Here is a 27,611-nt window from a genome sequence, read left to right as displayed (position 1 = left end):
TTTTAAAGGGACAGTTAGTGGGATGTGGTGATGACTGGTTATGGGAGTGAAAGGGAGGCATAAATCAAATACAACAACAAGGCTGGGAACCTGGGCATCTTGGAGGCTGACAGCAGCATCATCCAAGTGTCTTCTAGGTCATGCCTGCCTTTAGGAGTCTGGTTACTCTGAAGTTTAGTCTTATCAGCTTCAACCTGTCCAACTCTTTTCCTTGGGTTTGTGATTGAGGATAGGGTCAAAGGAGATTCTGGGGGGCATTTCACAATCTTACCTTCTCACCATTCAGCTACTCGATTTGCTGAGATGGTCCCAGATAGTCTTAATGATTCTCTTCCTAGTGCCCACGACATGGCTTTTTTTGGAAAGTGCACTGCACTAAGGTGCACGTAGCAAAATGGCTTGTGTTTGGTCACGTGTATCAGTGTCGCTTCTATACTGCATGTGCTTTCCTGAAGACTTTAGCTCTTGGGTAGGCAATTTATTTTTGTTTCCATAAATGGCTGATCCCTTTTATACCCCGTGCAGATGAAGTTTAGAGTAATTATATAAACTACAAAGAAAAATTTCACTGGATTTTGGTTGAAGTTGCATACATTTGTAGACAAATTTAGGGATAGTTGAAGTTACGATGTTAAATTTTCTTATTTAAATGTAATTTGTGGGAATTTTGTGGGGATAGATTGATTTTCCCTTTTATACATATGTATTTTCTTGTGGTCTTGTAGTAGTTTCATGGTTTTTGCTACATAACTATATTATGTTTAAAAAACTTTTCTTGGCTATTGTAAAGGGCATATTTTCAGTTCTGTTTTCTAGTAATTGTTATTTTGAACTTTCTTACTGTGCTAGTGGTCTTCTTTCCTTCTTTCTTTCTTTTCTTTCCTTTGCTTCCTTCCTTCTCTTTTTTTCCTAGGTTTCTATCTTAGGAGCTTGAGCTTGTAAGAAACAGAAACCTATTACACCAGCTTTAGCAAAGAGGAGAACTTATTTGAGGAATAAGGGGCATCCTCTGGCACTCAAGTATACAGGGACTGAATCAGGGATGGAAAGGTCAGGGATCGAGGATACTTGCTGCATCTCTGAGATGCTATAGTCTTTTCCTCTATTTTTCTTGCTCTAGAATACTAGTTTCTCATTTTTTTTCAGGTTTGGTGTCTTTATTTAACCTTAACATTTTTCTCTAATGAAAGTTGTATATATATTTAATACTTTCAACTTGATGTTTTGATAGTCATGTACATAATGAAATGATTACTAACAGTTAAGCCAACTAACGTATTTATCTTCTAAGACAGTTGCCTTTTTAAAAAATTTTTCTTGTGAGAACACCTGTAATTTGTTCTCTTAGGAAATTTCAACCTTCACCGCAAGCCCTGGCTTAAGGAATTCTGACACGTGCTGCTTTGTTTCCATCTGTCTACATACTGGCTTTTGTTTCCTCTGTTGACTCAGGTCCTTGTTGCTTAGGTGCATTTTGACTTTTCCAAAAGTGTATTTCTTGAAAATTTCAGCATGAAATCAGGGATATGGGGAAAAACAATGGGTGAATTTATAAAAGAGAATTAAGGTGTTCACACCATTTCTTCCTTATTTCTCATGGATCAAACATGGTGACAAAATGCCTAATAGGTCACCTTAATCTAGAGAGTATTGTTCTGAATCCCGTGGCATTGTTAGCTTGAGGTGGTGCTGTGATCTGCGTTTCTTCTGTTTAGTCTGGGGATCTGTTGATGTGGAGGATGTGCTCAGGGGAGTAACTCACAGAAAATCCTCACTCTCGTTACCAGACACTTTGCTTCCGACTCCCAACCTGGAATAGGGAGAAGCAGGCTGGTCAGCCCTAACAGTGCTCTCAGAGGACAACCTCTGTGAGTTCAGAGCTGCCCAGAGTGTGAGCAGTGGGGCAAGAGTTGTGACAGTGACAGTGAAATGATGGAGGCAAACTAGTAAGTTGATTCTCTCCAGAGTGTTCAAGCATTTGTTGTATGAACATCGTTTTTATTTTTAATTTTTTTATTACTCAATGAATTTATTACATTTGTAGTTGTACAATGATCATCACAATCCAATTTTATAGGATTTCCATCCCACAACCCCAGCACATCTCTCCACCCCCCAAAGTGTCTCCTTTGGAGACCATAAGTTTTTCAGAGTCTGTGAGTCAGTATCTGTTCTGCAAAGTTCATTCTGTCCTTTTTTCAGATTCCAGATGTCAGTGAAAGCATCTGATGTTGGTATCTCATTGACTGACTGACTTCACTTAGCATGATAATTCCCAGGTTCATCCATGTTGCTAAAAAATGACGGTATTTCATTCCTTTTAATGGCTGAGTAATATTCCATTGTGTATATGTACCACATCTTCTTGATCCACTCCTCTGTCGATGGGTATTTAGGTTGTTTCCATGCCTTGGCTATTGAAAAGAGTGCTGTAATGAACATCGGAGTACATGTGTCTTTGTGAATCATGGTTTTCTCTGGATAGATGCCCAGGAGTGGGATTGCTGAACATCATTATTGAAGCTGTAAGACGTGTGAAGCGATCTGACCTGAGTAGGCTGAGGGCTGGCAGAATGGAGTGAAGAGGACAGGACAGAGCACCTCTTGGAAAGGGGAGCAGTATCCCTGGGAAGATGACTCCCTGAGGCAGAGATGAAGAAAAGGAGGAGTTCAGGAGAAGCGTGTTCTGGGAAGTCCCCGAGAAGAGAAAGCATGAAAAATGTTATGATGATAATAAAGATAGAGGCTCTGAACTTGAATGGCTCTCTAAAATTAGACTAGCTTGTGGTAGGTCAGAAAGAACCCCGACTGAAGTTAGAAAGTCTGGTTGTGAGTCTCAGAATTTTCTACTTTCTGTGTGTTCCTGGGTAAATAACCATTTCTCTGAACCTTAATTTTTTAATATACAAACTGTTGTTAGCATGGTCGTGTTAATTAATTAAAGGTCTTTTTAAGGCTGCACACACAGCATATGGAGGTTCCCAGGCTAGGGGTCTAATCGGAGGTGTAGCTTCTGGCCTACACCACAGCCACAGCAACACCAGAACCCAGCGTGTCTGCAACTACACCACAGCACGTGGCAATGCCAGATCCTTAACCCACTGAGCGAGGCCAGGGATTGAAACCGCATCCTCATGGATACTAGTCAGATTCGTTACAATTGAGCCGTGGCAGAAACTCCCTGTGGTCATATTTAAAGCTGAATGATTATGGATTGGCTAAATGAATGAATTTTTGATAAATTTCTATTGTAAACTGGTTTACTGTCTAACTTGCTGTAAATGGGGTGAATTGGATACAATCAGTGTTTATGTTCTTGCAGGCCTCTGATTACCTCCTGTCCAGTACATGTGAATCACTCCCATGGCGCCTACAAATAATGTGACTGAGTTGATTATCACTGGTCTTTTTGAGGATCCAGAGGTGCAGAGGGTGTGCTTTGCAGTGTTTCTTCCTGTGTACCTGGCCACGGTGGTGGGCAATGGCCTCATTGTTCTGACGGTCAAAGTCAGTCAGAGTCTGCATTCCCCCATGTACTTCTTCCTGAGTTACCTGTCCCTGGTGGAGATCAGCTACTCCTCTACTGTTGCCCCCAAGTTCATCGCAGACTTGCTTTCCAAGGTTAAGACCATCTCCCTGGAGGGCTGTGTGGCTCAGATATTCTTCTTCCACTTCTTTGGCGTTACTGAGATCTTCTTGCTCACAGTAATGGCCTACGACCGCTATGTGGCCATCTGCAAACCCCTTCACTACACAGTCATCATGAGCCAGGCTGTGTGTCACCGTCTGGTGGCTGGTTCCTGGCTGGGGGGCTTTTTTCACTCCATGGTTCAGATTATTGTCACAGTCCGATTGCCCTTCTGTGGTCCCAATGTGATTGACCACTACTTCTGTGACCTCCACCCCTTATTCAAGCTCGCCTGCACTGACACCTCTGTGGAGGGGCTTGTTGTGTTGGCCAACAGTGGATTAATCTCTATCTTCTCCTTTCTCATCTTGGTGTCCTCCTATATTGTCATCCTGGTCAACTTGAGGAACCATTCTGCAGAGGGAAGGCGCAAAGCCCTCTCCACCTGTGCCTCTCACATCACGGTGGTCGTGTTGTTCTTTGGACCTGCCATCTTCCTCTACATGAGACCCTCCTCCACCTTCACCGAGGACAAACTGGTGGCCGTGTTTTACACAGTGGTCACCCCCATGCTGAACCCCATCATCTACACCCTCAGAAATGCAGAGGTGAAAATCGCCATGAGGAGGTTGTGGGGCAGGAAAGTGAACTCGGGGGTGGAATAAAAATGAAAATATGAAGAAATTAGTATGCCTAGAGGGACCAAATATACATTCTGATTTTAGTGAACATCCAGAGAAGAGTGTTAACCTTTTCATGTTTTTTTGCAGTGGTTTTTTTTGTTTTTTTTTAACACTGTGCTGGGATGATGAGTATTTAATTTTTCTTTTGCTTTAGGCACCACTAGGAAATACCAGCCTTCCCTAGTGCTTCCATGTTGCCATCATTAAAGCCAGGTTTCCCCACAGAATTCATGCTTGTAAATGATTTCCTATCTGATTGTTACCTTGTGTCTCAACTTTCTCTTCGTATATCCTCACTGTCACTAAAAGCAATAAAATATATAATTATGTAGGTACTCGAGATACTTGTGGCTCTTTAATGTCTATAAAGCCTATTTTATAAATGATGATTTAGGTTCCACTAATGAATTTACTGAATGGATGAAGAAACTTCTTTGTAAAGGGGTAACTGGTGTGTTCCTGGGAATTCAAGCAAGCTTGACTGGCCACCCTCAGTGATGGAATAAAGGCATCCCTTTATCAGCCTACAGGGCCCCAAACTTGCTGGAAATTCCAAAGGACCCTGGCCCCTGTTCTGTTTAAGCCTTGACTCACTCAGTCTGTTGAAGCCGACCCTCATGAAAAATGCTTCCAGGTAGGCTTCTCTTCATAACACCTTGACCAGTTTCCTTGGGTTGGAAAGACTCGCTTCTGAAAATTGTCTGTCCTGTGCGTATAGGGACTGCTTTGTAAGGTATGTACGCCTTTCCGTTTTGTACTATTGCTGTTTCCGGATGTGTATACCTTGGTGCCTACTTGAGGGCAGAGGACTGTTTACCTTTCGGCTCTGCCTCAGTGTCTAGCATGGTTTTATGCACACACTATGTTCTCAGCCAATAGTAGCTGGAGACATGGATACCAAATTAAATAAATTAATGGAATACAGAAGATACTCATCATATGGAACCTCTGGTCTCAAAGTCCATACACAGTGATGTGAAGCATGAAGAATGTCCTGTGATCTCAGCATCCAATCCTAGGCTTCAGTTCCTAGATTGCACTTTTCCAATTGTTTTCTTTGAATAGAAATGATGATTTCTTTCACATTGCCTTGTAGAATCACTCCAATTAACAAAAAATCCGCATAACCATCTTTTATTGTTTTTTTGTTTTTTGATTTTGAGCTGTTCTTTATTTATATTAACTTTTCAGTCACATCAACACCTCCCATTGAGGTGCATATATCTTTTTATTTTTTAATTTTATTTCTATTAAATTATCGGTGATGTATAATTTTGTGCCAATTTCTGCCATACAGCAAAATGAACCAGTCACATATGTATATATGCATTACCTTTCTTTCTTTTTTGACTTTTAGGGCCTCACCCATTGTATATGGACCCCAGGCTAGGGGTCAGGTCAAATCGGAGCTGCAACTGCCAGCTTAGAGCCACAGCCACAGCAATGCCAGATCTGAACCATGTCTGGAACTTACATTGCAGCTCAAGGCAAAGCCGGATCCTTAAGCCACTGAGTGGGGCCAAGGATCCAACTCACGTCCTCATGGATACCAGTCAGGTTCATTCCCACTGAGCCACAATTGGAACTCCTACATTCCCTTTCTTATGTTATCTTCCATCATGGTCTGTCTATCCCAAGAGACTGGATATAGTTCCCTGTGCTATATAGTAGGACCTCATTGCTTATCCATTCTAAATATAATAGTTAATAGTTTGCGCTAAGTGCAAACTCCCAGTCCATTCCACTCTCTTTGCCCCCCACCCTTTGGCAACCATGAGTCTGTTTTCTGTGTCACAGTAATTATCTTAATGTTAATAAATACGCCACCATTGGAGAATCAGACTCATTAATAAGCCTGAGCAGTGGTGACAGGAGAAATACCATTTAAAGTCACCCTTTGCATGAGATTAATATAGAAATACCACTTTGTTAACATCCTGTATGGAGAATCTGAGATTATATTCCCATCCAGTGTACTTTTGGTGTCTCTTACACCACCGTGTTCCATGTGAGATAGGAGCAGGTAATGCTATATTGTATTGTATTTATTTATTGATTGATTTTTTCTAGGGCTGCATGTGTGGCATATGGAAGTTCCCAAGCTAGGGGTTGAATCAGAGCTGTAGCTGCCAGCCTGTGCCACAGCCACAACCACGTTTGTGAGCTACACCATAGCTCATGGCAGCACCGGATCCTTAACCGACTGAGCAAGGCCAGAGATGGAACCTGCATGCTCATGGATACTAGTTGGGTTGGGTACCGCTGAGCCACCTTGGGAAATCGTGCCATGGTATTTTAGATAATCTCAGTCACAGCCCTTTCCTAGCTGTCCCTATTTTGGGAAATGCTGAAAATTCCTTCTCTTCTTTGGTAGTCCATAGTGCAAAGTGCACAGACTTCAAGGAGGAACACCTGAGCTCAAATTCTCACCCTGTCATCTTCTACCTGTACAATGTGGGATTCATTCCCTTTCTCTCTCGGTGTCTGCATGCTGTGGTTTGTGGAAGGATCATGGGACTTGGAGACAGAAGATTACATTTTGCTTTGTCCCTCCCTATCAGTGTAACCTTGCAGGAATCCCAGGAAGGCTTTTCTACTTCATTGGTGCCCTGGTCCCTTTAATAGGATTATAATATCTGAAATTCTGTAGTAGGAGCCTTAGTTCATGGGAGTAGGGCATTGGTAGAAGGGAGATGTCTCTGGGAGGTGATATACAGTAAAACTACTGTTAGCCATTAATATCTTAAACTGCATAACTTTACAAGACTCTTCCCTTTCTAGACAGTTGTTGTCTGGGCTCTGAAGTGTGGCTTCATCCACGTCCAACCCATTGCCTGCTTTTGTATGACCTATGAGCTAAGAATGATTTTCACATTTTTAAATGGCTGAAAAGAAGTAGAGTCGTATGTTGTAATACATGAAAATTATTTGTAATTCAAACTTCAGTGCCCATAAATAAGTTTTCATTGGACTATAGTCATGCTTATTATTTCACTTTTTACCTGTGGCAGTTTTTGTGTCAGAGTGGCATGGTTGAGTTAGATGTGACAGAGACCAGTATGGTCTGTAAAGCCTACAATATTTACTATGTAACCTTTAGAGAGTTTTGCCAGCCCCTGGCTTAAGCCATAATACTGTTTATTGCTTACTCAGCAAGAAGCTTGGAGGTCACTGGTTCCCGTGTTGCTTTGTTATTTCTGTGATGCCTGAGCATTTGGTTGGTGCCCCTTCAATGATTTTGTCTGTCCCCTCATAGTTCCAAGATGTCTACCTCTACTCTAGGTATTATATGCTCACATGAAGAAAGGGAAGGGCTCTGATTTTGGGAATTCTTAACTGTATTGACCAGAACTAGGTCATCTGTCTATGCCTAGAGGCAAAGGAGGCTGGACTAGTGAGTCATGAAAAGGGGGTTGCGGTTATAAGAAAAGATTAGACCAGATATTATGTGTTCTCTAGGCTGGGCACATTGTTGCTTCATCAATGTCAGAGTTATATCACTAAGGAATGAATGTCACCACAAGGAGTTTGGGTGTAAGCAGTATCTTGGAGGGTGGTGTTTGTGGGCATGACGAGGTTGCCAAGGGATGTGACTTTGATGCCAGAGTGATTGACTGAAATCGAGCTCGACCTCTTAGTGTGATTGTGCAGCCCCGAGTAAGTGACTAAAAGTCTGTAATTGTTCCTGAGTTGGCATGGAAGTTTGGGCTAAGTGCAAGCAGCAGTTCATTTATATGACTGTTTTCCTAACTGGACATCCTGCTTTTATTTCCTGCCAGATGGTAAAGGATTGAGGCCCTGGGATGTGAGTGCTTTTGTGGTATTTAAAACATCTTTTATTACAGAAAAATTAAAACAGGTACAGATGTTATCACAGCATGGTAATAAATTCACATGAACTAGACACCTAGTTTCAATAATTCTCAATTTGGGAGAAATCTTTATGTCTCTACCAGGGTATCTCAACAACAGCCACCGTTGACATTTTGGGTCAGATAATGCTTTGCTGTGGGGGGCTGTCCTATAAATTGTAGGATGTGTCCTAGAACCCCTGACCTCTATGCCCTTGATGCCAGTGGTACCACCTCTCCACCAAGATTGTGGCACTGAAAAATGTCTACAGAGACTTAAACATGACACCATAAAACTCCTAGAAGAAAACGTGGGGAAAACATTCTCCGACATAAATTGTACCAAAGTTTTTTCCCTTAGGTCAGTCTCCTAAGGCAATAGAAATAGAAGCAAAAATAAGCAAATGAGACCTAATCAAACTTACAGACTTTTGCACAACAAAGGAAACCATAAACAAAACAAAAAGACAACCTACAGACTGGGAGAAACTCTCTGTAAGTAATGCAGCTGACAAGGGCTTTATCCCCACAATATACAAACAGCTCATATAACTCAACAACAAAAGAACAAACAATTCAGTTGGAAAATGGACAGAAGATCTAAATAGACATTTCTCCAAAGAAGACATACAGATGGCTGATAGGCACATGAGAAGATGCTCAACATCAGTGATTATTGGAGGAATGCGAATCAAAACTATGATGAGTACCACCTCATACCCGTCAGAATGGCCATCCTGAAACAGTCCACAAATAACAAATGCTGGAGAGGATGTAGAGAAGAGAAAAGGATGTATAGAAAACCCTCCTATGCTGTTGATGGGCCTGTAAATTGGTGCAGGAAAACAGAAAACAGAATAGAGGTTCCTCAAAAACTTAAAGCTGGAGTTGCCGTGTGACCCTACAGTCCCACCCCTGGGCATATACTCAGACAAAGCTATAATTCAAAAAGATGTATGCATCCTTATGTTCATAGCAGTACTATTCACAATAGCCAAGACCTGGAAACAACCTAAATGTGCATTGCCAGATGAGTAGATAAAGGTGTAGAACATATATGCCATGGAATACTGGTCAGCTATTAAAAAAGAATGAGGTTGCGTCCTTTTCTGCAACATGGATGGACCTACAGATTATCACACTAAGTGAAGTAAGTCAGACAAACTTCATGGATCACTTATATCTGGAATCTAAAACAATGATACAAATGAAGTTATTTGCAAAATGGAAACAAACTTACAGATTTTGAAAACAAAATTATGGTTACCAAAGGGGAAAGGTGGCAGGGGGAGGGATGGATTGGGAGTTTGGGATTGGCACATGCACAGTAAGGTATGTGGAATGGATGGTCAATGGGAAGCTGCTGTATAGCACAGGGTACTCTACTCAGTATTCTGTGATAACCCATATGGGAAAAGAATCTGAACGAGAATGGATATCTGCATATGCATAACGGAATCACTTTGTTGTACAGCAGAAGTTAACACAACACAGACTTGTGGTTGCCAGGGGTAAGGGGGCAGGGAGTGGGACTGATGGGGAGTTTGGGGTTGGTGGATGCCAACTGTTCCATTTGGATTGGATGGAGAGTGGTGTTCTACTGTTCAGCACAGGGAACTGTGTATAACTGGATCACTGCTGTACGACAGAAATTGAAGAAACATTGTAAATCAACTGTACTTTAATAAAAAAATAAAAACCTAACACAATGTTATAAATCAACTGTACTTCAAGAAAACTTAAAAAAATGAAAAATATAAAGAATGGGAAAACCATTACCTAACACAAAAACCACTTTTCCTAATTAGATTTTTCATTTTCTAAGTTTTTTTCTCTAAGGTTTTGTTTTTACTGTTTGATTAGGTAGAAAATTACATTAGATGCCATTAAACAAATTAATTGGCAGCCATGGAGACCAGACTTGTGATTGCCAAGGGAGAGGGGGGTGGAGGAGGGATGATGGATTGGGAGTTTAGGGTTAGCAGATGCAAACTCTTAAATACACAGAACGGATAAACAGCAAAGTCCTACTGTATAGCACAGGGAACTATGTTCAATATTGTGCTAAATCATAATGGAAACGAATAGAACAAAGAATGTATGTATATATGTATAACCGAATCACTTTGCTCTACCTCAGACACTAACACACCATTGCAAGCCAACTACAATAAAAATGTGTCTAGAGATATTGGCAGATGTCCTCTAGGGGGCAAACTTCCCTGGTTGAGAACCACCGATCTGTACAGGTTTCTCATGCCATCCAAAATTAGAGTGTTCCTGTATGACCTTTTGTAAACTGAAATGACATAAAGTGAAGAGGCAGTTACCTTAGGACACATCTTGCTAAGAGATGCCCAAAATAAATTGAGAAAAAGTGTCGTCCTTGGAGACAGAGTTGAAAGCTGTGACAGCTTGATGCCGACCAGCTTGACAATGGCAGCTGCGTGGGGTGCTGATCCCTCTGTAACACTCACTGCCAAACAAACACTGCTGGTTTTGCTTTTTACCTTTTCCCATGAAGGCAAACATGCTCTTTGGACTTGTGGTCAGCAGAACAGGTGCTCATGTACAATCGAGATGGTGTAAAGTCATCTTTGGAAAAGCAGGGAGTACCTGTACCCTCATCCGTACCAAAGCCCAGGAAAAGTACCATTCTAGTTGTCTGACACATACAGCCCATGTTGCTTGGATCCATCCTTCAGATGATGTCATTTCATGTAAGCCACATGATTGATTTCACAATAAGCAAGAGCTGTGTCTAATTGAACCCTGAACAGCACAGAGCCCCATAGCCTAAGGGCCCTGTGAACACTGGGTGAAATTAATTTAACATTTCCTATTCCTTTCTTTTTTTTTTTCTTGTAAAATAGCAAATTTAGTCACCATAATTTACAAGTTAACAAATCTCTTTATTTTTTTATTTTATTTTGTTGTTGTTGCTATTTCTTGGGCTGCTCCCGCAGTATATGGAGGTTCCCAGGATAGGGGTCGAATCGGAGCTGTAGCCACCGGCCTTCGCCAGAGCCACAGCAACATGGGATCCGAGCCGTGTCTGCAACCTACACCAGAGCTCACGGCAACGCCGGATCGTTAACCCACTGAGCAAGGGCAGGGACCGAACCCGCAACCTCATGGTTCCTAGTCGGATTCGTTAACCACTGCTCCACGACGGGAACTCCAACAAATCTCTTTCTTGAAATTCGATGCCTCTTGTGCTCTGTGAGTATCCCAAGTTGACAGAGGACAGCTGGATAGATATTTTTTTCCTGTAAAATTCAAAATACTTACTATCTGGTTCTTTAAGGCAAACATGTGCTAACTCCTGGTTAAGAGTATGTCCTCTGAATGCTTTTAAACTCAATGAATTTTATTAAATTTTAGTTGTACAATGATGATCATAACCCAGTTTTCTAGCATTTCCATCCCCAACCCCCAGCCCATCCCCCCGCCCTCCACCCTGTCTCCTTTAGAAATCATGAGTTTTTCAAAGTCTGGGAGTCAGTATCTGTTCTGTAAAGACGTTCATTGTGTCCCTTCCTTTTTTGATTGCACATATAAATGATAGCATATGACGTTGGTGTCTCACTGTCTGACTGACTTCCTATTCTTTTCTGAAGTCACGTTTCCTACCAAGAAGTCTGAGAGTGTCCAGGTCCTGCTTCCCAGGAGGCCATGTGCCTGATGAGGAAGGGGAGCCTGGCTCTCTGGGGACTCACTCGTTCTCACGTGATCGTCATGCCTTCCCCCTGGTGTCTCTCCAGCAGAGTGAATGCAAGGCTGAGCTGCCAGAATTCTTATTTCTCTGCGGAACACGTGGGCGGCAAGTCTACTGTGTTCCTGTTCTAAGTCAGGCGGAGCAGATCCAGTGGCTTGGTCTCAGCATTCCCAAGCCTAAGGCTGTGGGGGAGCAGATCCTCCATGTGGAAAGTCCTGAGATGTAGGAGCTCTGGTTGATGGCTTGGCTTTAATCATTTCCGGTGGAATACCTGGGAAACTTGCACAAGATGAGGGATGTTCTCAGGGCATTATTTGTCTTTCTGTGGTCAGAGCAGAAAAGGGACCTGTGGTGAAATAGCAAAGCCAAAGAATCGCTGGGGTGGGTTTTGTTTTGTGTATGCGTGTGTTTTGCATCTGATGATTACACTTTCACTTTGAAAATAAAAGGAATGCTTCCAGGAAGCCCATGGTATTTCTCAGAGTGCTCTCACATGGGTCTGGTCTTTGCCTCAGGCAAGGGCAGTGGTAGGTATGGGATGCAGGGGTGGAGATGGTGTGGTCTTTGTCCTTGGGGACCTTTGTTCTTTTGATCTTTAGTGAGTACCTGCAGTGTCTAAATAATGTGCTAAGAAGATCTATATCTGCTGTTCTTCGGTTCTGTGTACATTCACTGAATGGGTACTTTTGGAGCACGGGAGACAGAGTGGTAGCAAGATAGAATCTCTGCTCGAGAAAGTTCACAGTTTTGTGGGGCAGATGGTCACATAGAACAGTTCTGATTCAGTGTGTAAGGTGCTGTATTTTCAAAGTGTCCTAAGTGAAGAGGGCCACTGCAAGTGAGGGTCGATGGATTGCAGAGATGGATTTCCTATTCCTTTCTCTCTTTTTCTTTGTCTTTTGTCCTTTTAGGGCCGCACCCGCGACACATGGAGGTTCCCAGGCTAGGGGTCTAATTGGAGGTGTTGCTGCCAGCCTATACCAGAGCCACAGCAGCGGCTGATCCCAGTCGTGTCTGCAACCTACACCACAGCCCACGGCAAAGCTGGATCCTTAATCCACTGATTGAGGCCAGGGATTGAACCTGAAACGTCATGGCCCCTATTTGGTTTCGTTTCCGCTGTTCCATGACGGGAACTCTGGATTTCCTATTTCTGAGAAGACTCCAAAGTTGCAGAGTTTGAATCAGATAGGGAGGGGATTATTATATGTAATTCCTGTGGTTACCAAAGGAGTCTTTTGTAGCATTTTAGATCACACATCCTTGTGGTGACATCATGGCTAACACACACAATGTGACAGAATTTATTTTTCTGGGACTTTCTCCCGATCCGAAGGTGCAGAAAATCTGCTTTGTGATATTTCTGCTCTTGTACACAGCCATTGTGCTGGGGAATTTCATCATTGTGCTCACCGTCATGACCAGCAGAAGCCTCGGCTCCCCCATGTACTTCTTCCTCAGCTCCCTGTCCTTTGTGGAGATCTGCTACTCCTCTACCACAGCCCCCAAACTCATCTCAGATTTGCTGGCTGAAAGGAAAGCTATATCTCTGTGGGGCTGCATGTCACAGCTTTTCTTCATCCACTTCTTTGGTGGCACTGAGATTTTCCTGCTCACTGTGATGGCCTATGACCGCTACGTGGCCATCTGTAAGCCCCTCAACTATGCCACCATCATGAACGGGCAGGTGTGTGCCTTCCTGGTGGGAGTAGCAGGGGCAGGGGGCTTTGTGCATTCCTCGGCCCAAATCCTCCTCATTTTCCGCCTGTCCTTCTGTGGCCCCAATGTGATTGATCACTACTTCTGTGATGTGCTTCCCCTGCTCAAGCTTGCCTGCTCTGACACTTTCCTGATTGGTCTGCTGATGGTTGCCAATGGGGGGACCCTGTCTGTGGTCAGCTTCCTGGTCCTTTTGGTCTCCTACGCGGTCATCTTGCTCCATCTGAGGACTCAAAGCTCTGAGGGGCGGCGCAAGGCCCTCTCCACCTGTGGGTCCCACATCGCCGTGGTTACCCTGTTCTTTGGGCCCTGCCTCTTCATCTATCTGAGGCCTTCCACCATCCTGCCTGTGGACAAGGTGGTAGCTGTGTTCTACACAGTGATCACCCCACTCCTGAACCCTGTCATCTACTCCTTGAGAAATGCCGAGATGAAGAAAGCCGTGAAGAGGCTGTGGATCAGGACAGTGAAACTAGAGGAGAAATAGAGTCTGAGTCTTGGTGTTGATCCTGGGGTTTAGAATGATGTTGAGTCCAAACTGAGGAGACAGAGTGGGACGAAAGACAGATGCCAGGACTTGTTTGTTCTAGAATTATTCTAATAGCTTCCCAACTTTTAACAACTTTATTGTGATCACTTATAAAATAGATCCTCTTATGGATGTACTATTATTAACTGGCCGTTTTTTCTGTTAGATGTTTAGATTTGTTTTAGGTCATTACTACCAAAAACTTCAATGTGCTAAGTATTTTGAATAGAAATCTTTTACTATATTTTGATTTTTTAAAAAAATCTCACCTATTATAGTTAATGGACTGTTTTAAAAGGTATTGCAGCTTTTGCTGCATAGTAGTAAACCAATTCTTAGAAAAGTTATAATAATTAATCTGCCTTGTGAAAGCAGTCCTGAGAGAATTGATCATCACTGAACATTTTCTTGGTGAGAAATAAGATTTTACGTCGTCTCCAGGTATTTCCCCACAACATAGTTATTAACTGCGAACCTTAAAAACATAATTCTCTGGTGGAGAAACCTGGAAGGTAGTCCCTTAATTAACTCAAAGTTAATCATTGGTATTGAGACAGAAGAGGCTCAGTATCGTGACTGTGGTGTTCCCACCAAAACACATAATCTGAGTTTAATCATCACAAAATGTCAGGCAAACCTCAATCAAGCAAAATTTTGCAAAATTACTGGCCTGTCTTCTTCTGATGTACAGGAGAAAAGAATTGAGCAATTTTCCCGCATTGCAGTTAGATGATAACCGAATGCAACCTGTGATCCTGGATTGGATCCTGTGCTAAACGAAAGTCATTGGAATGGACTAGGATAGAAAGGCCAGAAATAACCCCAAGCACCCTTGGTTAACGAATCTATGACGAAAGAGGCAAGAATATACGGGTGGAGGAAAGAGTCTCTTCAGTAAGTGGTGCTGGGGAAACTGGATAGCTACATGTAAAAGAATGAAATTAGAACATTTTCTAACACCATGCACAAAAATAAACTCAAAATGGATAAAGACCTAAATGTAAAGGCAGATAAGATAAAATTCCTAGAGGGAAACATAGGCAGAGCCCTCTTTGACATAAATCACAGCAACGTCTTGTTTTATCCATCTCCTAGAATAATGACAGTAAAGATGAAAATGAACCATTGGTACCTAATTAAACTCAAAAGATTTTGTACAACAGAGAAAACCATTAAAAAAAAAAAACAAACCAAAAGACAACCCATAGAATGGGAGAAAATCTTTGCAAATGATGCAACTGGCAAGAATCATTACTTTAATGTGGGTCTTTCTGTCCAAAACCATGTTCATTTTTCCATTTGCTATTTTCTTTTGTGTTCTTTAGCAGTGTTGTACAGTTTTAAAAAATTAAAAAAAACCTGTGTGTTTATTTTCTAAGTATTTGAGATATAATTGACATATAACATTTGTGTAAATTTAAAGTGTCCAGTGAGGTCATACAGTTATTGTCTCTCTCTTTCTGACTTATTTCATTCGGCATAATGCCCTCAAAGACTATTCATGAAGTTGCAAAGGTACAATTTCCTTTTTTCTCATGGCTGATTAATATGCCATTTTGTGTAGGTGGTGTCCAAAAAAGTGAAGCACAATAAAATGAGGTGTGCCTGGGTCACCCCACTCTCTCCTGACCTCGAAAGTCTGCTGAGAAATCTGCTGATAGCCTTTGTGAAGATCCCTTGAATGAGAGAAATATTTTTTCTCTCGCTGCTTTTAAAATGTTCTGTCTTTGTTTTTAAAAAGTTGTTTTACTATGGTCTTGGAGAAGATTGTTTTGCATTGAAATTTTGGTGACTTATTAGCTTTATTAACTGAAGTATCCAAATATCTCTCCAGATTGGGGAAATTAAGTCTTAATTTCTTTTTCTTTCTTATTTTGGTCTTTTTAGGGCAGCACCCATGGCGTATTGAAGTTCCCAGGCTAGGGGTTGAATCAGAGCTGCAGCAACACCAGATCCAAGCTTAAGCCACAGCTTGCAGCAATGCTGGGTCCTTAACCCACTGAATGAGGGCAGGGATCAAACACACATCCTCATGGATACTAGTTGGGTTCTTAACCTGCTGAGCCACAGCAGGAACTTGATTGTTATTTCTTTAAATAACCTTTCTGCCTCCTTCTCTGTCGCTTCTCCTGTGATTCCATTAATTCACAAATCATTTCTTCATTAAAATTTTTTACTTATTTTAAATTGAAGTGTAGTTGATTGATAATGCTGTGTTAATTTCAGTTGTACAGAACAGTGATTTAGTTATATATATTCTTTAATGATGTCCTATTGTTCAAATAGGGTTTCTTTACTTTTTTAAAAAAATTTTACAAGCACCATAATATTTTATTTTTCCTTTCAGTTTTATTGAGATATAATTGGCATATTCTTCACTTTTTCTTTTTTTGAATGTTCTTTTCTGACTGAGTCATTTCAAAGTTTCTTCTGCTTGATCAATTCTGATGAAAGTTATCTATTCAATTCTTCTTTTTCTTTTTTTCCCCCTTAATTTTAACTTTTGTGCTCTGCATGTTTTCCATTATGGATGAAGACACACACATTCATCTATTTTACTTCCACAACTTAATTTTTAAATTGCTATGGCTGTGTAACTATTATAGCTGTATCCTATGGCATAGTATATTTCCTTTCTTACAAATAAGGTTTTTTTCCTAGTTTTATTGAAGTGAGATTGACAAATTAGAAAATGTATATATAGGAGTCTAATAGGAGCTGTATCTGCTGGCCTACACCACAGCCACAGCAACGCAGGATCCGAGCCATGTCTGCCACCTACACCACAGCTCATGGCAATGTCAGATCCTTAACTTGCTGAGACAGGCCAGGGAGCAAATCTGCGTCCTCATAGATTCTAGTCAGATTCATTTCCACTGAGCCATGATGGGAATTCCGAGAATGTATATTTTTAAGGTGTATAATGTGGCATTTTAGGTGTTAGAAGTTACAAGACAAATCTTTCAGTTAAAGATGAAGTTCAAGAGATCTAATGTACAGCAAAAACTGTAGTTAATAATAATGTACTGTATACTTAAAATTTGTTAAGAGAGTAGATCTTAAGTGTCCTCCCCACATGCACACCAAAATGGTAACTATGTGAAGTGATGGATATGTTAATTAGTTTAATTGTGGCAGCAATTACACAAGGAATCTTTCATTCTCCTGCTTCTATTCAAAGCCGTTTCTTCCAGTTCCTTATATCCCAAATTGACCTCATGCTACCAAGAACAGTGGTCTTTTTTTGAATCCTTCTCTTATTTGACTTCTAAGCAGCCGTTGATGTCACTGATCACTTTTTCCATTTTGAAATTTCTTTTCTTGGTTTCTGGGGTGTGCTCTTTCCTGGACTTTTATTCTCAGACTCTTTTGCTAACTCTTTTGCTGCTTCTTGAACTCTGAATATTGGTGCTTCCCAAGTTCAGTCCTGGAATTCCTTTCTTTTCTGTCTCCACTCTATCCCTATACAATTTTATCTGTTTTCATGATGATAAATACTGGCTATGCCCTGTCTTTGAAATTTCTAGCTCTTGTATAATCCTGGAAGTAGATTGGAATAGCCAACAGTCTACTTAAAATTTCCCCTAGGATGTAGGTAGTCATCTTAAACCTCATATGATCAAAACAAAATTATTGACTTTGACTCCAACCTATTCCTCTCTCTGCATTTATCAATTCAGAACAATATTACCATTCTCCCAGTTTACTCACACCAAACATCTGGGTACCATTTTTCCTCACCTCAAATTAATCCACTAGCAAACCCTGTCTACTTTATCTCCAACGTGTATTCAGAATCCATCCAATCTTCCCATCCCAACTACTGCCCAAGTCCAATCTACTTCTACCCATTTGCCTGAACTGCTACATTAGTCGTTCCCCTTTATTCCATGATTGGATATTATTTTTTGCTGTTTGTGTTTTAACCTATCCCTAGAGAAATTTTTAAACTTATACAAAATTAGAGATTATTATAATGAATCCCCATGAAAACTTCATCTAGTTTCAGCGATTAACATTCTGCTAGTATTGTTTCATCTGTCATCCTCTCTTTCTCCTCCTTGAATTATTCTTTTCTTTCATTGTAGTCCTCCACTCCAGGTTTGTTTAGTTACCTTGATGGTAGTAAAATTTCACAGTGTATATGTATATCAGATCATCACATTGTTTACCTTAACTAGGTACAATTTTTACTTGTTAAGAATACTTCAGTAAAGCTAGAAAGATTAAATAACACCAATATTAATTATTTCTATGAAAATGGTGTGTGTGCATGTGTGTGTCTATGTGTGCATATGCACATGTGTGTGAGTCTGAGACAGAAAGGGGTGAGGTGACCCAGAAAGAAACTGCTCTCTTCCTACATTTTTAGGCCAACAGAATTGCATGCATGGCCATCGTTTGTATCTCTTCATTCCATTCCACCTGCCTTGTTACTCCTAGAAGTCCTTCCCAGGTTCTGGATGTAGACCAGCTGTTAATGATGCTCTGTTTTTGTTACACTTTTTCTTTTCCAGAGATATTTTAGTAAGAAAGTTGAGAAAGGCTCAATTTATGACAGTAGCCAATGTCATTTAGTTTGAAACAAATTATGGGGGTAGGTCTTGATGTACATACAGAAGGATTTAACGTAGGCTTCTTTAGTGAGAATTCCTGGGGCTTTAAAAATAGAGTTTGAGTTCTTGCAGCATTTGAGGAAGTTTATGAGAAAAAGTTACATGTATACCATTGTTCTGTAATTTATTTATCTAAAGATAAAAACTCTGAAGAAGCAGCATGGCTACACAGAGCAGAGCAGATCAGCGTAACGAGAATCAGTTCAATTTCTTACTGGCCTCTTTGCTTCCTCAAGGGCACCAGCTGCTGGTGACATATTCTCTGCTGACAGGAGATGTGACACCTAGACCTTTGCACAATAGGGAAATTTATTATTTGTATAGGTTTGAAATATTCTCATAATCTTTCTGAGCCCCTGTTACCTACTCTGTCAAGTGGGAACACTAGTTTTCCTTCCTTCCTTCCTTCCTTTCTTCCTTCCTTCCTCTTTTGTCTTTTTAGGGCTGTACCCATGACATGCGAGTGTTCCCAGACTGGGGTCCAATCAGAGCTCTTGCAGCTGGCCTACACCAGAGCCACAGCAGCGCCAGATCTGAGCCATGTCTGCGACTTACAGCACAGCTCACAGTAATGTTGGATCCTTAACCCACTGAGAGAGGCCGGGGATTGAACCCTCAGCTACATGGTTCCTAGTCAGATTTGTTTCCCCTGTACCAGACAGGAACTCCTGGGAACACTAGTTTCTAGACTAGAGTGTTACTTTGTATGTAAGATGTCAGAAAGAAAAGTTGAAAGACACGGTACTGCCCAACACAAATATAATATGCTGTTACTTGGGAGACTATGCCCAACAATTAAGGCACTCTAGTCTTTCTGAAGCCTTTGCATGTAAAAACCATGTGTTTATGCCTTATGGTAAAATGCTTAGAATTTAAGAATGAGTAGTTGTAAGGCCTCTGTACCAGGAGTCAGGAAAGACTTGGTTTAACCATGCCATCAGTGCGTAGGATAACTTTGCACAGTGATTGTTCCTCTTTGGCTTCTTTGACACGTTTAAAGTTGATGAATTGGACAGTATGATCTTGAAGGCCCTTCCACGTATACAATCTGTCATTCAGGTGATGTGTGTGGCGTATGTGTATGAAGTGGTCCTGGTCCACTTGGTTAAAGTCTCCCTGGAGCTCACCGACATCAGTCGTCCAATGAGGGGTGAGGTTAGAATAGGACACCAGGGGCCTCTTGAAGATGTGTGTGGTGAGGACCAAGGGATGACATGCTGTTGGCTTCTCCTCCATCACTTACTTGAGAATGCAGAGGGAGAACTCTAGGGGCCATGACAAGAGGTTGCTAATCATAAGGGGGCAAGTAGAAGGGCTGACATTGTAATTGGATTAATTAGAGAGAGGCTCCTTAACCTCTGAAGGAAGCAATTGGTACGTTGACTTTTGCTCTTCTCAGGAATTCCCCAGACAGGGGATGCTAGAAAAGTTCAGGGAATTCAATTCTCTGATCTCAGTTTTCCATCTCATTCACCTTAAATGCGTATAGCTTCAGTCTGGCCAATATTTTCCCAACTCCTCATTTTAGTGGGTTTTAGGGTAGACTGGCTCATCCTGTTCTCTTCCACTGTAACTTTGTGAGAAGGTCATTAATGCCGGAGTTGGCACAGGGAGGTGGTGGCATTGATGGTACCTGGTGAGTCCATAGAGGAAGGTAGGTATTAAGTGGTATCTTTCTGTGTGGAACAGATTCTGACTCACTTTAGTCACTGAACCTTAACCATGAGTCATGGTACACAAAGACTGAGTCTTTCACACGTGTTGGCACCTTTCATTTTTCTTACTCTAGCTCCTATGCACTTCCATACACAGAGAGTCTCAGATTTGCTGACTCTTTTGGCTAATGAGGCAGACTTCAGATATCACTTTAATTAAGGGTCTCTCCTGCCAGTATCAGTAACATCATGAGAAAGTGACTCAATGACTTGGCTCAGAGCAGATGCTACAGTCACTTTCACCAGGGCCACTTGTAATACGATCAGTGTGGAGATGTTTGCAAAGATTGTTTTCACTAACTGCTTTTTTTTTTTTTTTTTTTTTTTTTTTTTTTTTTTGGTCTTTTTTGCTATTTCTTGGGCCGCTCCCGCGGCATATGGAGGTTCCCAGGCTAGGGGTTGAATCGGAGCTGTAGCCACCGGCCTACACCAGAGCCACAGCAACGCGGGATCCGAGCCGCGTCTGCAACCTACACCACAGCTCACGGCAACGCCGGATCCTTAACCCACTGAGCAAGGGCAGGGACCGAACCCGCAACCTCATGGTTCCTAGTCGGATTCGTTAACCACTGCGCCACGACGGGAACTCCTGCTTTTTTTTTTTAATACACTTTTCAAAACATTTTTTTTGGAAAAATTCAAGGGGCCTGGCTGACACATTTTCACATCTGGACTTTTCCGGTGAAAAAATGAAGGCATTTTTCAAACCCGAATGGAGATGAGGCTACACAGAAACCTAAATTTTGCCAAGGACCAATCTTGGCCCAAGATTTCCAAGTTTTTATCAGTGCACACTAACATACTCATTGTATGTCTCTGTGTTAATAAAACAAATTTCTGTTTTCCTGGAGTGACTTTATGCAAATGAATCAGTTTTTTGCCTGCAAAAGATTCAGAAGATAAAGTTAAGAATCAAGGCCACAAACAATATTCAAGATAGGCTCATTCACTTAATCTCTATGGGGACATAATTTGGAATTATAAAGAAGAGCTTGTTTTTTTAATGCTAGATATCCCCACATATACTTTATCCTCTGGTGGTGTTTATAAGGTACAAACAGTGATACCTTGGTTTTGAAATAGATGTAATAATAGATGGAGGATTCAGGAATCAAATCCCAAACACTCACTAACTTTGCTGAGTTCCCCAGCCTGTGTGAGGTGCAACAGTGGCTTTAAGAGACACTGTAACAGCCTTCAACAGGTTGTATTCTCTTTTTGGGGGGAGACCTGACAGATGTATGTAAAATGGCTATAGAATAATGAATCTTTGGTTATAGGTGCTGGAGCTAAGATCTCTGGTCACCAAGGCATATCTTCCTTTTCTTTTCTTTTTTTCCTTATCTTCTTTTTCCAGTCTCTTGCCCTGGCAGCTCAATCTGGCCAATACCTGAAAACTCCTCTCTTCTGCAGGGTCTCCAGGCTCTGCAAGGCTATCTGGTCAGAAATTAAACCTTAGGAAGGTGGGAAAATGAGGTCAGACCATATTATTCATATTATTGTTCACGTCGTTACTGTTCTCTTTAAAGATCTTACTCTTCAGCTTTGCTTTGCCTTTTGTTAGAAACATGCCTCTTTTCTCCCCTCATGCTCTCCCTTCTTTCTGGAAGCCTGGTTTGGGGGAGCACCAGGGGGAGGAGTCAGTGGATGAGATGAGCAAGGGAGCAAGTATTGGGCAGGAAGCCGTGGAGCCTGGTTCTAGTCCAGGCTCTGCACCAACCAGCTGTGTGATGCTGGGTCCAGATCTCTCTTCTGTAAGAGGAGGAATCCACAAGCGTCCTTCCAAATATAACAGTGTGTGTTACTCGGTAAGGAGAGGCCCTGCGTCTGACTCCTCTGGTGAAAGAATATCTTGGGAGGAAAATGTTGGAGAAAAGGGATGCTGGAAAAGGCCAGTACCAATTTTTTAATTTAAATTTTTTTTTATAATTCTGTTTTATTTGGTGGACTGACTGAAGACTTAAGGCCAGAATACAGCCTCTCAGATAGTCTTGAAAAACTGTTCAGACCAATCTTATTTTTCAGAACTCCGAGGATATGGATTTCTGATAGGAAAGGTATAATGAGAAACCGTAGGGACGCATCAGATTGATCAGAAAGAAAGAAAGAAAAAAAGAAAGGAAGGAAGAAAGAAAGAAATGAAGAAAGAAAGGTTTAACAGAAGTTGTTGATTGGGGCCAGTCTATCTTAAGCTTCTATGGTATCTTTGTTTGGGATTTTTAACCGCAAACCCTGGAGAAATGTGCAGTTACTTACTGTCTGATAGGAGCACACACTTACCTTTCAGAGTCTCTTCCTTGGCCCTGCTGATTAAAATGTCAGAATTGGAGTGTCTGCCATGGTGCAGTGGTTAACAAATCTGACTAGGAACCATGAAGTTGTGGGTTCGATCCCTGGCCTGCTTAGTGGGTTAAGGATCTGGCATTGCCGTGAACTCTGGTGTAGGTTGCAGTTGTGGCTCGGCTCCTGTGTTGCTGTGGCTGTGGCGTAGGCCGGCTGCTGTAGCTAGCTGCCTAGGAACCTCCATATGTTGTGGGTGCGGTCCTAAAAAGCAAAAATTAAAATAAAATAAAAAATAAACTTACCCCCCAGGAAAAGTGTCAATAGTTTATGGGCCTGATAACCTCTTTATGAAATCCTTTCTCGTATTTTTTTCCATTTCTACCCAGAGTTTTGATAAATGTTAATTTCCTTTTCTTTCTTCCATTCTAGAGACTTTAAAATTTTAACTTTTTAGAGAAAACTGAATGACACCAAATGTATATCTTGCTCTGTTAACTACTGGAAAGAAAAACACAACTAATTTTTTTAAAACGTGAAAACCAAAGTGGTCCTAGCAAATGTTTTGAGAGAACATCTCTCACTGGACACCCCAAATCTAAGAAGCAATAACAGAAACAAGGAGCACTCTCAAAGCTAAATTTCACAGAGTTGATTTGTGAAATTAATTGTTCGTGAAAAAGTCTCTATTTCGAATATAGCCGTTTTTGCCATGAGGCTGAAACATGCCCATCTATGATTCCTGCTCTTCTCATAAACATTCTTTTTTTTCCCTACTTTTTCTTTTTTTTTTAATTACTCAAATGAATTTATCACATCTGTAGTTGTATAATGATCATAACAATCCAATTTCACAGGATTTTCATCCCACAGCCCAAGCACATCCCCCAACCCCCCAAACTGTCTCCTCCAGAGACCATAAGTTTTTCAATGTCTGTGAGTCAGCATCTGTTCTGCAAAGAAGTTCAGTCTGTCCTTTTTTCAGGGTCCACGTGTCAGTGAAAGCATTTGATGTTCGTGTCTCACTGTATGGCTCACTTCACTTAGCATGATAATTTCTAGGTCCATCCATGTTGCTAAAAATGCCCATATTTCATTCCTTTTAATGGCTGAGTAATATTTCATTGTGTATATATGTACCACATCTTCTTGATCCACTCCTCTGTCGATGGACATTTAGGTTGTTTCCATGTCTTGGCTATTGCAAATAATGCTGCAGCGAACATCGGAGTACATGTGTCTTTGCGAGTCATGGTTTTCTCTGGATGGATGCCCAGGAGTGGGATTGCTGGATCAAATGATAGTTCTGTTTTTTAGTTTTCTGAGAAATCTCCATGCTGTTTTCCAGAGTGGTTGCACCAATTTACAATCCCACCACCGGTGTACTAGGGTTCCTTTTTCTCCACACCCTCTCCAGCACTTATTGTTTGTATACTTCTTGATGCTGGCCATTCTGGCTGGTGTAAGGTGGTACCTCATAGTGCTTTGGATTTGCATTTCTCTAATAATGAAACATCTTTTCATGTGTTTTTTGGCCATCCATATGTCTTCTTTGGAGAACTGTCTGTTTCGATCTTCTGCCCATTTTTGGATGGGGTTGTTTGTTTTTTTGGTATGGAGCTGCCGAAGGTGTTTATACATTTTGGAGATGAATCCCTTGTCAGTCGATTCACTTGCAAAGATTTTCTCCCATTCTGTGGGTTGTCTTTTTGTGTTGTTTAGGGTTTCCTTTGCTGTGCAGAAAGGTTTAAGTTTAAATAGGTCCCACTTGTTTATTTTTGTTTTTATTATCAATACTCTAAGAGGTGGATCTGAGATGTTGCTGTTGTTTATGTTGGAGAGTGTTTGGCCTATGTTTTCCTCTAGGAGTTTGATAGTGTCTGGTCTTATATCTAGGTCTTTAATCCATTTGGACTTTATTTTTGTGTGTGGTGTTAGGGAGTGTTCCAATTTCATTCTTTTCCATGTGTCTGTCCAGTTTTCCCAGCACCACTTATTGATCAAGCTGTCCTTTCTCCATTGTATATTCTTGCCTTCTTTGTCATAGATGAGTTGGCTGTAGGTGCGTGGGTTGAATTCTGGATTTTTATCCTGTTCCACTGATCTATATGTCTGTCTTTGTGCCAGTACCATATGGTTTTGATGATTGTTGCTTTGTAGTATAGTCTGAAGTTTGTGAGCCTGATTCCTCCAGCTCTATTTTTCTTTTTCAGGATGTCTTTGGCTATTCTGGGTCTTTTGTGCTTCCAAACAAACTTGAAATTATTTTGTTCGAGTTCTGTGAAAAATGTCTTTGGTAATTTGATAGGGATTGCATTGAATCTGTATATTGCCTTAGGTAGTATAGTCATTTTGATAATATTAACTCTTCTAATCCATGAGCCTGGTATATTTTTCCATCTATTTGTGCCATCTTTGATTTCTTTCATCAGTGTCTTATAGTTTTCAGAGTAGAGGTCTTTTGTCTCTTTAGGTAGGTTTACTCCTAGTATTTTATTCTTTTGGATGCGATGGTTAATGGGATTGCTTCCCTAATTTTTCTTTCTGTTCTTTCATTGTTAGTGTATAGAAATGCCATCAATTTCTGTGTGTTAATTTTGTATCCTGTGACTTTGCCAAATTCGTGGATGAGCTCTAACAGTTTTCTGGCAGAGTCTTTAGGATTCTCTAGGTATAGTATCATGTCATCTGCACATAGTGATAGTTTTACTTCTTCCTTTCCAATTTGGATTCCTTTTATTTCTTTTACTTCTCTGATTGCTGTGGCTAGGACTTCCAAAACTATGTTGGAGAGTAGTGGTGAGAGCAGACATCCTTGTCTTGTCCCTGATCTCAGCAGGAATTCTTTCAGCTTTTCACCATTGCGAATGATGTTTGCTGTGGGTTTGTCATATATGGCCTTTGAGGTAAGTTCCTGCTATGCCCACTTTCTGAAGGGATTTTCTCAGAAATGGGTGTTGGATTTTGTCAAAGGCTTTTTCTGCGTCTATTGAGAGGATCATATGGTTTTGATTCTTCAGTTTGTTAATGTGGTGTATCCGCATAAACAGTCTGAGTGTGAAGAATTGGCATGTGGCAGAAGGAGGATCAGCTGGGTACACTGAGGAGCCTGCAGGGAGGTAAGGGAAGGGCACAACAATGAGAATAGAGTCTTATGCCTACTTTATGCATAAGGACACTGAGGCTCAGAGAGGTTAAGTCACTTGCTCTAGGCCACACAGCTCATATTTGTTCTGAGGTCTGTATTTGCAGTGTGGACGTTTCCACTCTCTCTCTTCCTCCTGAAGAGTGCCTTGTATGGATTGCATAACAAGGGTGTCACATCTGTCTTTCCTCATACAAGAACGTGGAGTGGACTTTCTACAGCTAGTGCTAGAGTTTCACTAATTCAGTTCTTCTGCAACCTTTGAAACGAATCAGGGATAAGAAACAGGCATAGGAAAAAGCTAAATAGGGGAGAGGAAGGACAAAACTACCAAGCTTCAACCACTGTTCTTAGAGGTTGTTATGGAGCAGGGGGAATGTGAAACACTTGAGTTTCTCTCTCTCACCTGTGTATACATATATGTATGTATGTATCATCTAATTGTGGTAGAATACAAATAATATAAAATGTACCACTTTAATCACTTTTACATGCACAGTTCAATGTATCAAAGAATGTAACCTGTTATGGTGCAACTATCACCACCATCCACCGCAAGAACTCCTTTCTGTCTTTTCTAGGGCCGCACCTGTGGCATATGGAGGTTCCCAGGCTAGAGGTCTAATTGGAGCTGTAGCTGCCAAGCCTATGCCAGAGCCACAGCAATGCGGGATCTGAGCTGTGTCTGCAACCTACACCACAGGTCATGGCAACACCGGATCCTTAAGCCACTGAGCAAAGCCAGGGATAGAACCCGCAACCTCATGCTTCCTAGTTGGATTTGTTAACCACTGAGCCATGGGAACTCCCAAGAACTCCTTTCACTGTTGCAATCTGAAACTCCTTGCCTGCACCTGTTAAGCACTAACTCCACATCCCCTTCCCCCCAGCCTCCAGCAACCACCATTCTACTTTCTGTCTCTATGAATGACAGACAGCATCCAAGTGGACTCATGCAGTGTTTTTCTTTCTGTGCCTGGCTTAGCACGTCACTTAGCATACTCATTCCTGTGTCCTTACGTAGCCTGCTATTCCATAAGCTAGTGGTAAGATGCTTAAATCAGATCCCCAGGATGCTACACATCTACCAAACAAAGCTGTGTGTCAGGCCTGCCTTCTGACTCAGGGGCCCATTAATGGACCAACCATCACACTGTGCACTAATAGAATTGATAAGGCTGAGAGAAACATAAATCAATTATACTCTGATATTCCTGTCCATTGTACTCTTACACAATTATTATTTGTTTAAAAACTTGTGAGTTCATTCAGTTTTCAAAAGAGCACCACAGAAAAGGTATTTTTATTTCTGTTTTTCAGAGGAAAATTATAGGCCTGGGGGAAAATGATAGACTTGTTCCTATCACACAGCTATTAAACAGCTGCGCCTGTTGAACCCATGTCCTGTGACCCCAAATCCTGAGTTCCTATCACCAGGTCAACACTCAAAGGCTGGCCTGGACTGCAGGCTGGCTGTTAAGTGTGTGAATACAGAATACCTTTAGCTTTGCTGGCAAAGCTTATTTCATGCTGGAGGAATGACAACTTCAGAAATGCGATTATGGATTTTCTGTGTCTGATCACCTTTTGTCAGTCTTCAGAGCTCACTGACTTGCATTTCCTCCTCCCATATCCACCTCCAAGGACAGTGGTTGAGGCTTGGTGACTGTCCCTTTTCCTTTTGACCTCTCTCTTATGCCTGTTAGGGAGCCAGGCTAATTTTAATA

At 41.4% G+C, this 27,611-nt stretch overlaps 4 protein-coding genes across 5 annotated transcripts in view; all 4 read left to right on the top strand.

Moving 5' to 3' along the window:
• Window positions 1–27,611, top strand: part of LOC100523717 (olfactory receptor 4S1) — an 86,433-nt gene that overhangs the window by 41,270 nt on the left and 17,552 nt on the right. The gene's annotated exons all lie outside the window — the stretch shown is intronic.
• Window positions 1–27,611, top strand: part of LOC100523167 (olfactory receptor 4X1-like) — a 72,562-nt gene that overhangs the window by 41,270 nt on the left and 3,681 nt on the right. The window lies entirely within an intron of this gene.
• On the top strand, window positions 2,442–8,622 carry LOC146405254 (olfactory receptor 4B1-like). The gene has a single exon (XM_085015232.1). The coding sequence runs from the start codon at window positions 3,364–3,366 to the stop codon at window positions 4,291–4,293; it is 930 nt and encodes a 309-aa protein (XP_084871358.1). The 5' UTR covers window positions 2,442–3,363; the 3' UTR covers window positions 4,294–8,622.
• On the top strand, window positions 13,157–14,089 carry LOC146405253 (olfactory receptor 4X2-like). Its single transcript, XM_085015231.1, has one exon. The coding sequence runs from the start codon at window positions 13,157–13,159 to the stop codon at window positions 14,084–14,086; it is 930 nt and encodes a 309-aa protein (XP_084871357.1). The 3' UTR covers window positions 14,087–14,089.

Source organism: Sus scrofa, chromosome 2, assembly GCF_054392235.1.
Source record: "Sus scrofa isolate SSC_HxYL_T2T_F1_AM1 chromosome 2, Sscrofa_HxYL_maternal_Yorkshire_Landrace_v2.0, whole genome shotgun sequence".
Lineage (NCBI taxonomy): Eukaryota > Metazoa > Chordata > Mammalia > Artiodactyla > Suidae > Sus > Sus scrofa.
Note: the sequence above shows the minus strand (reverse complement) of the source record. Positions and strands in the feature narration are given on the sequence as shown.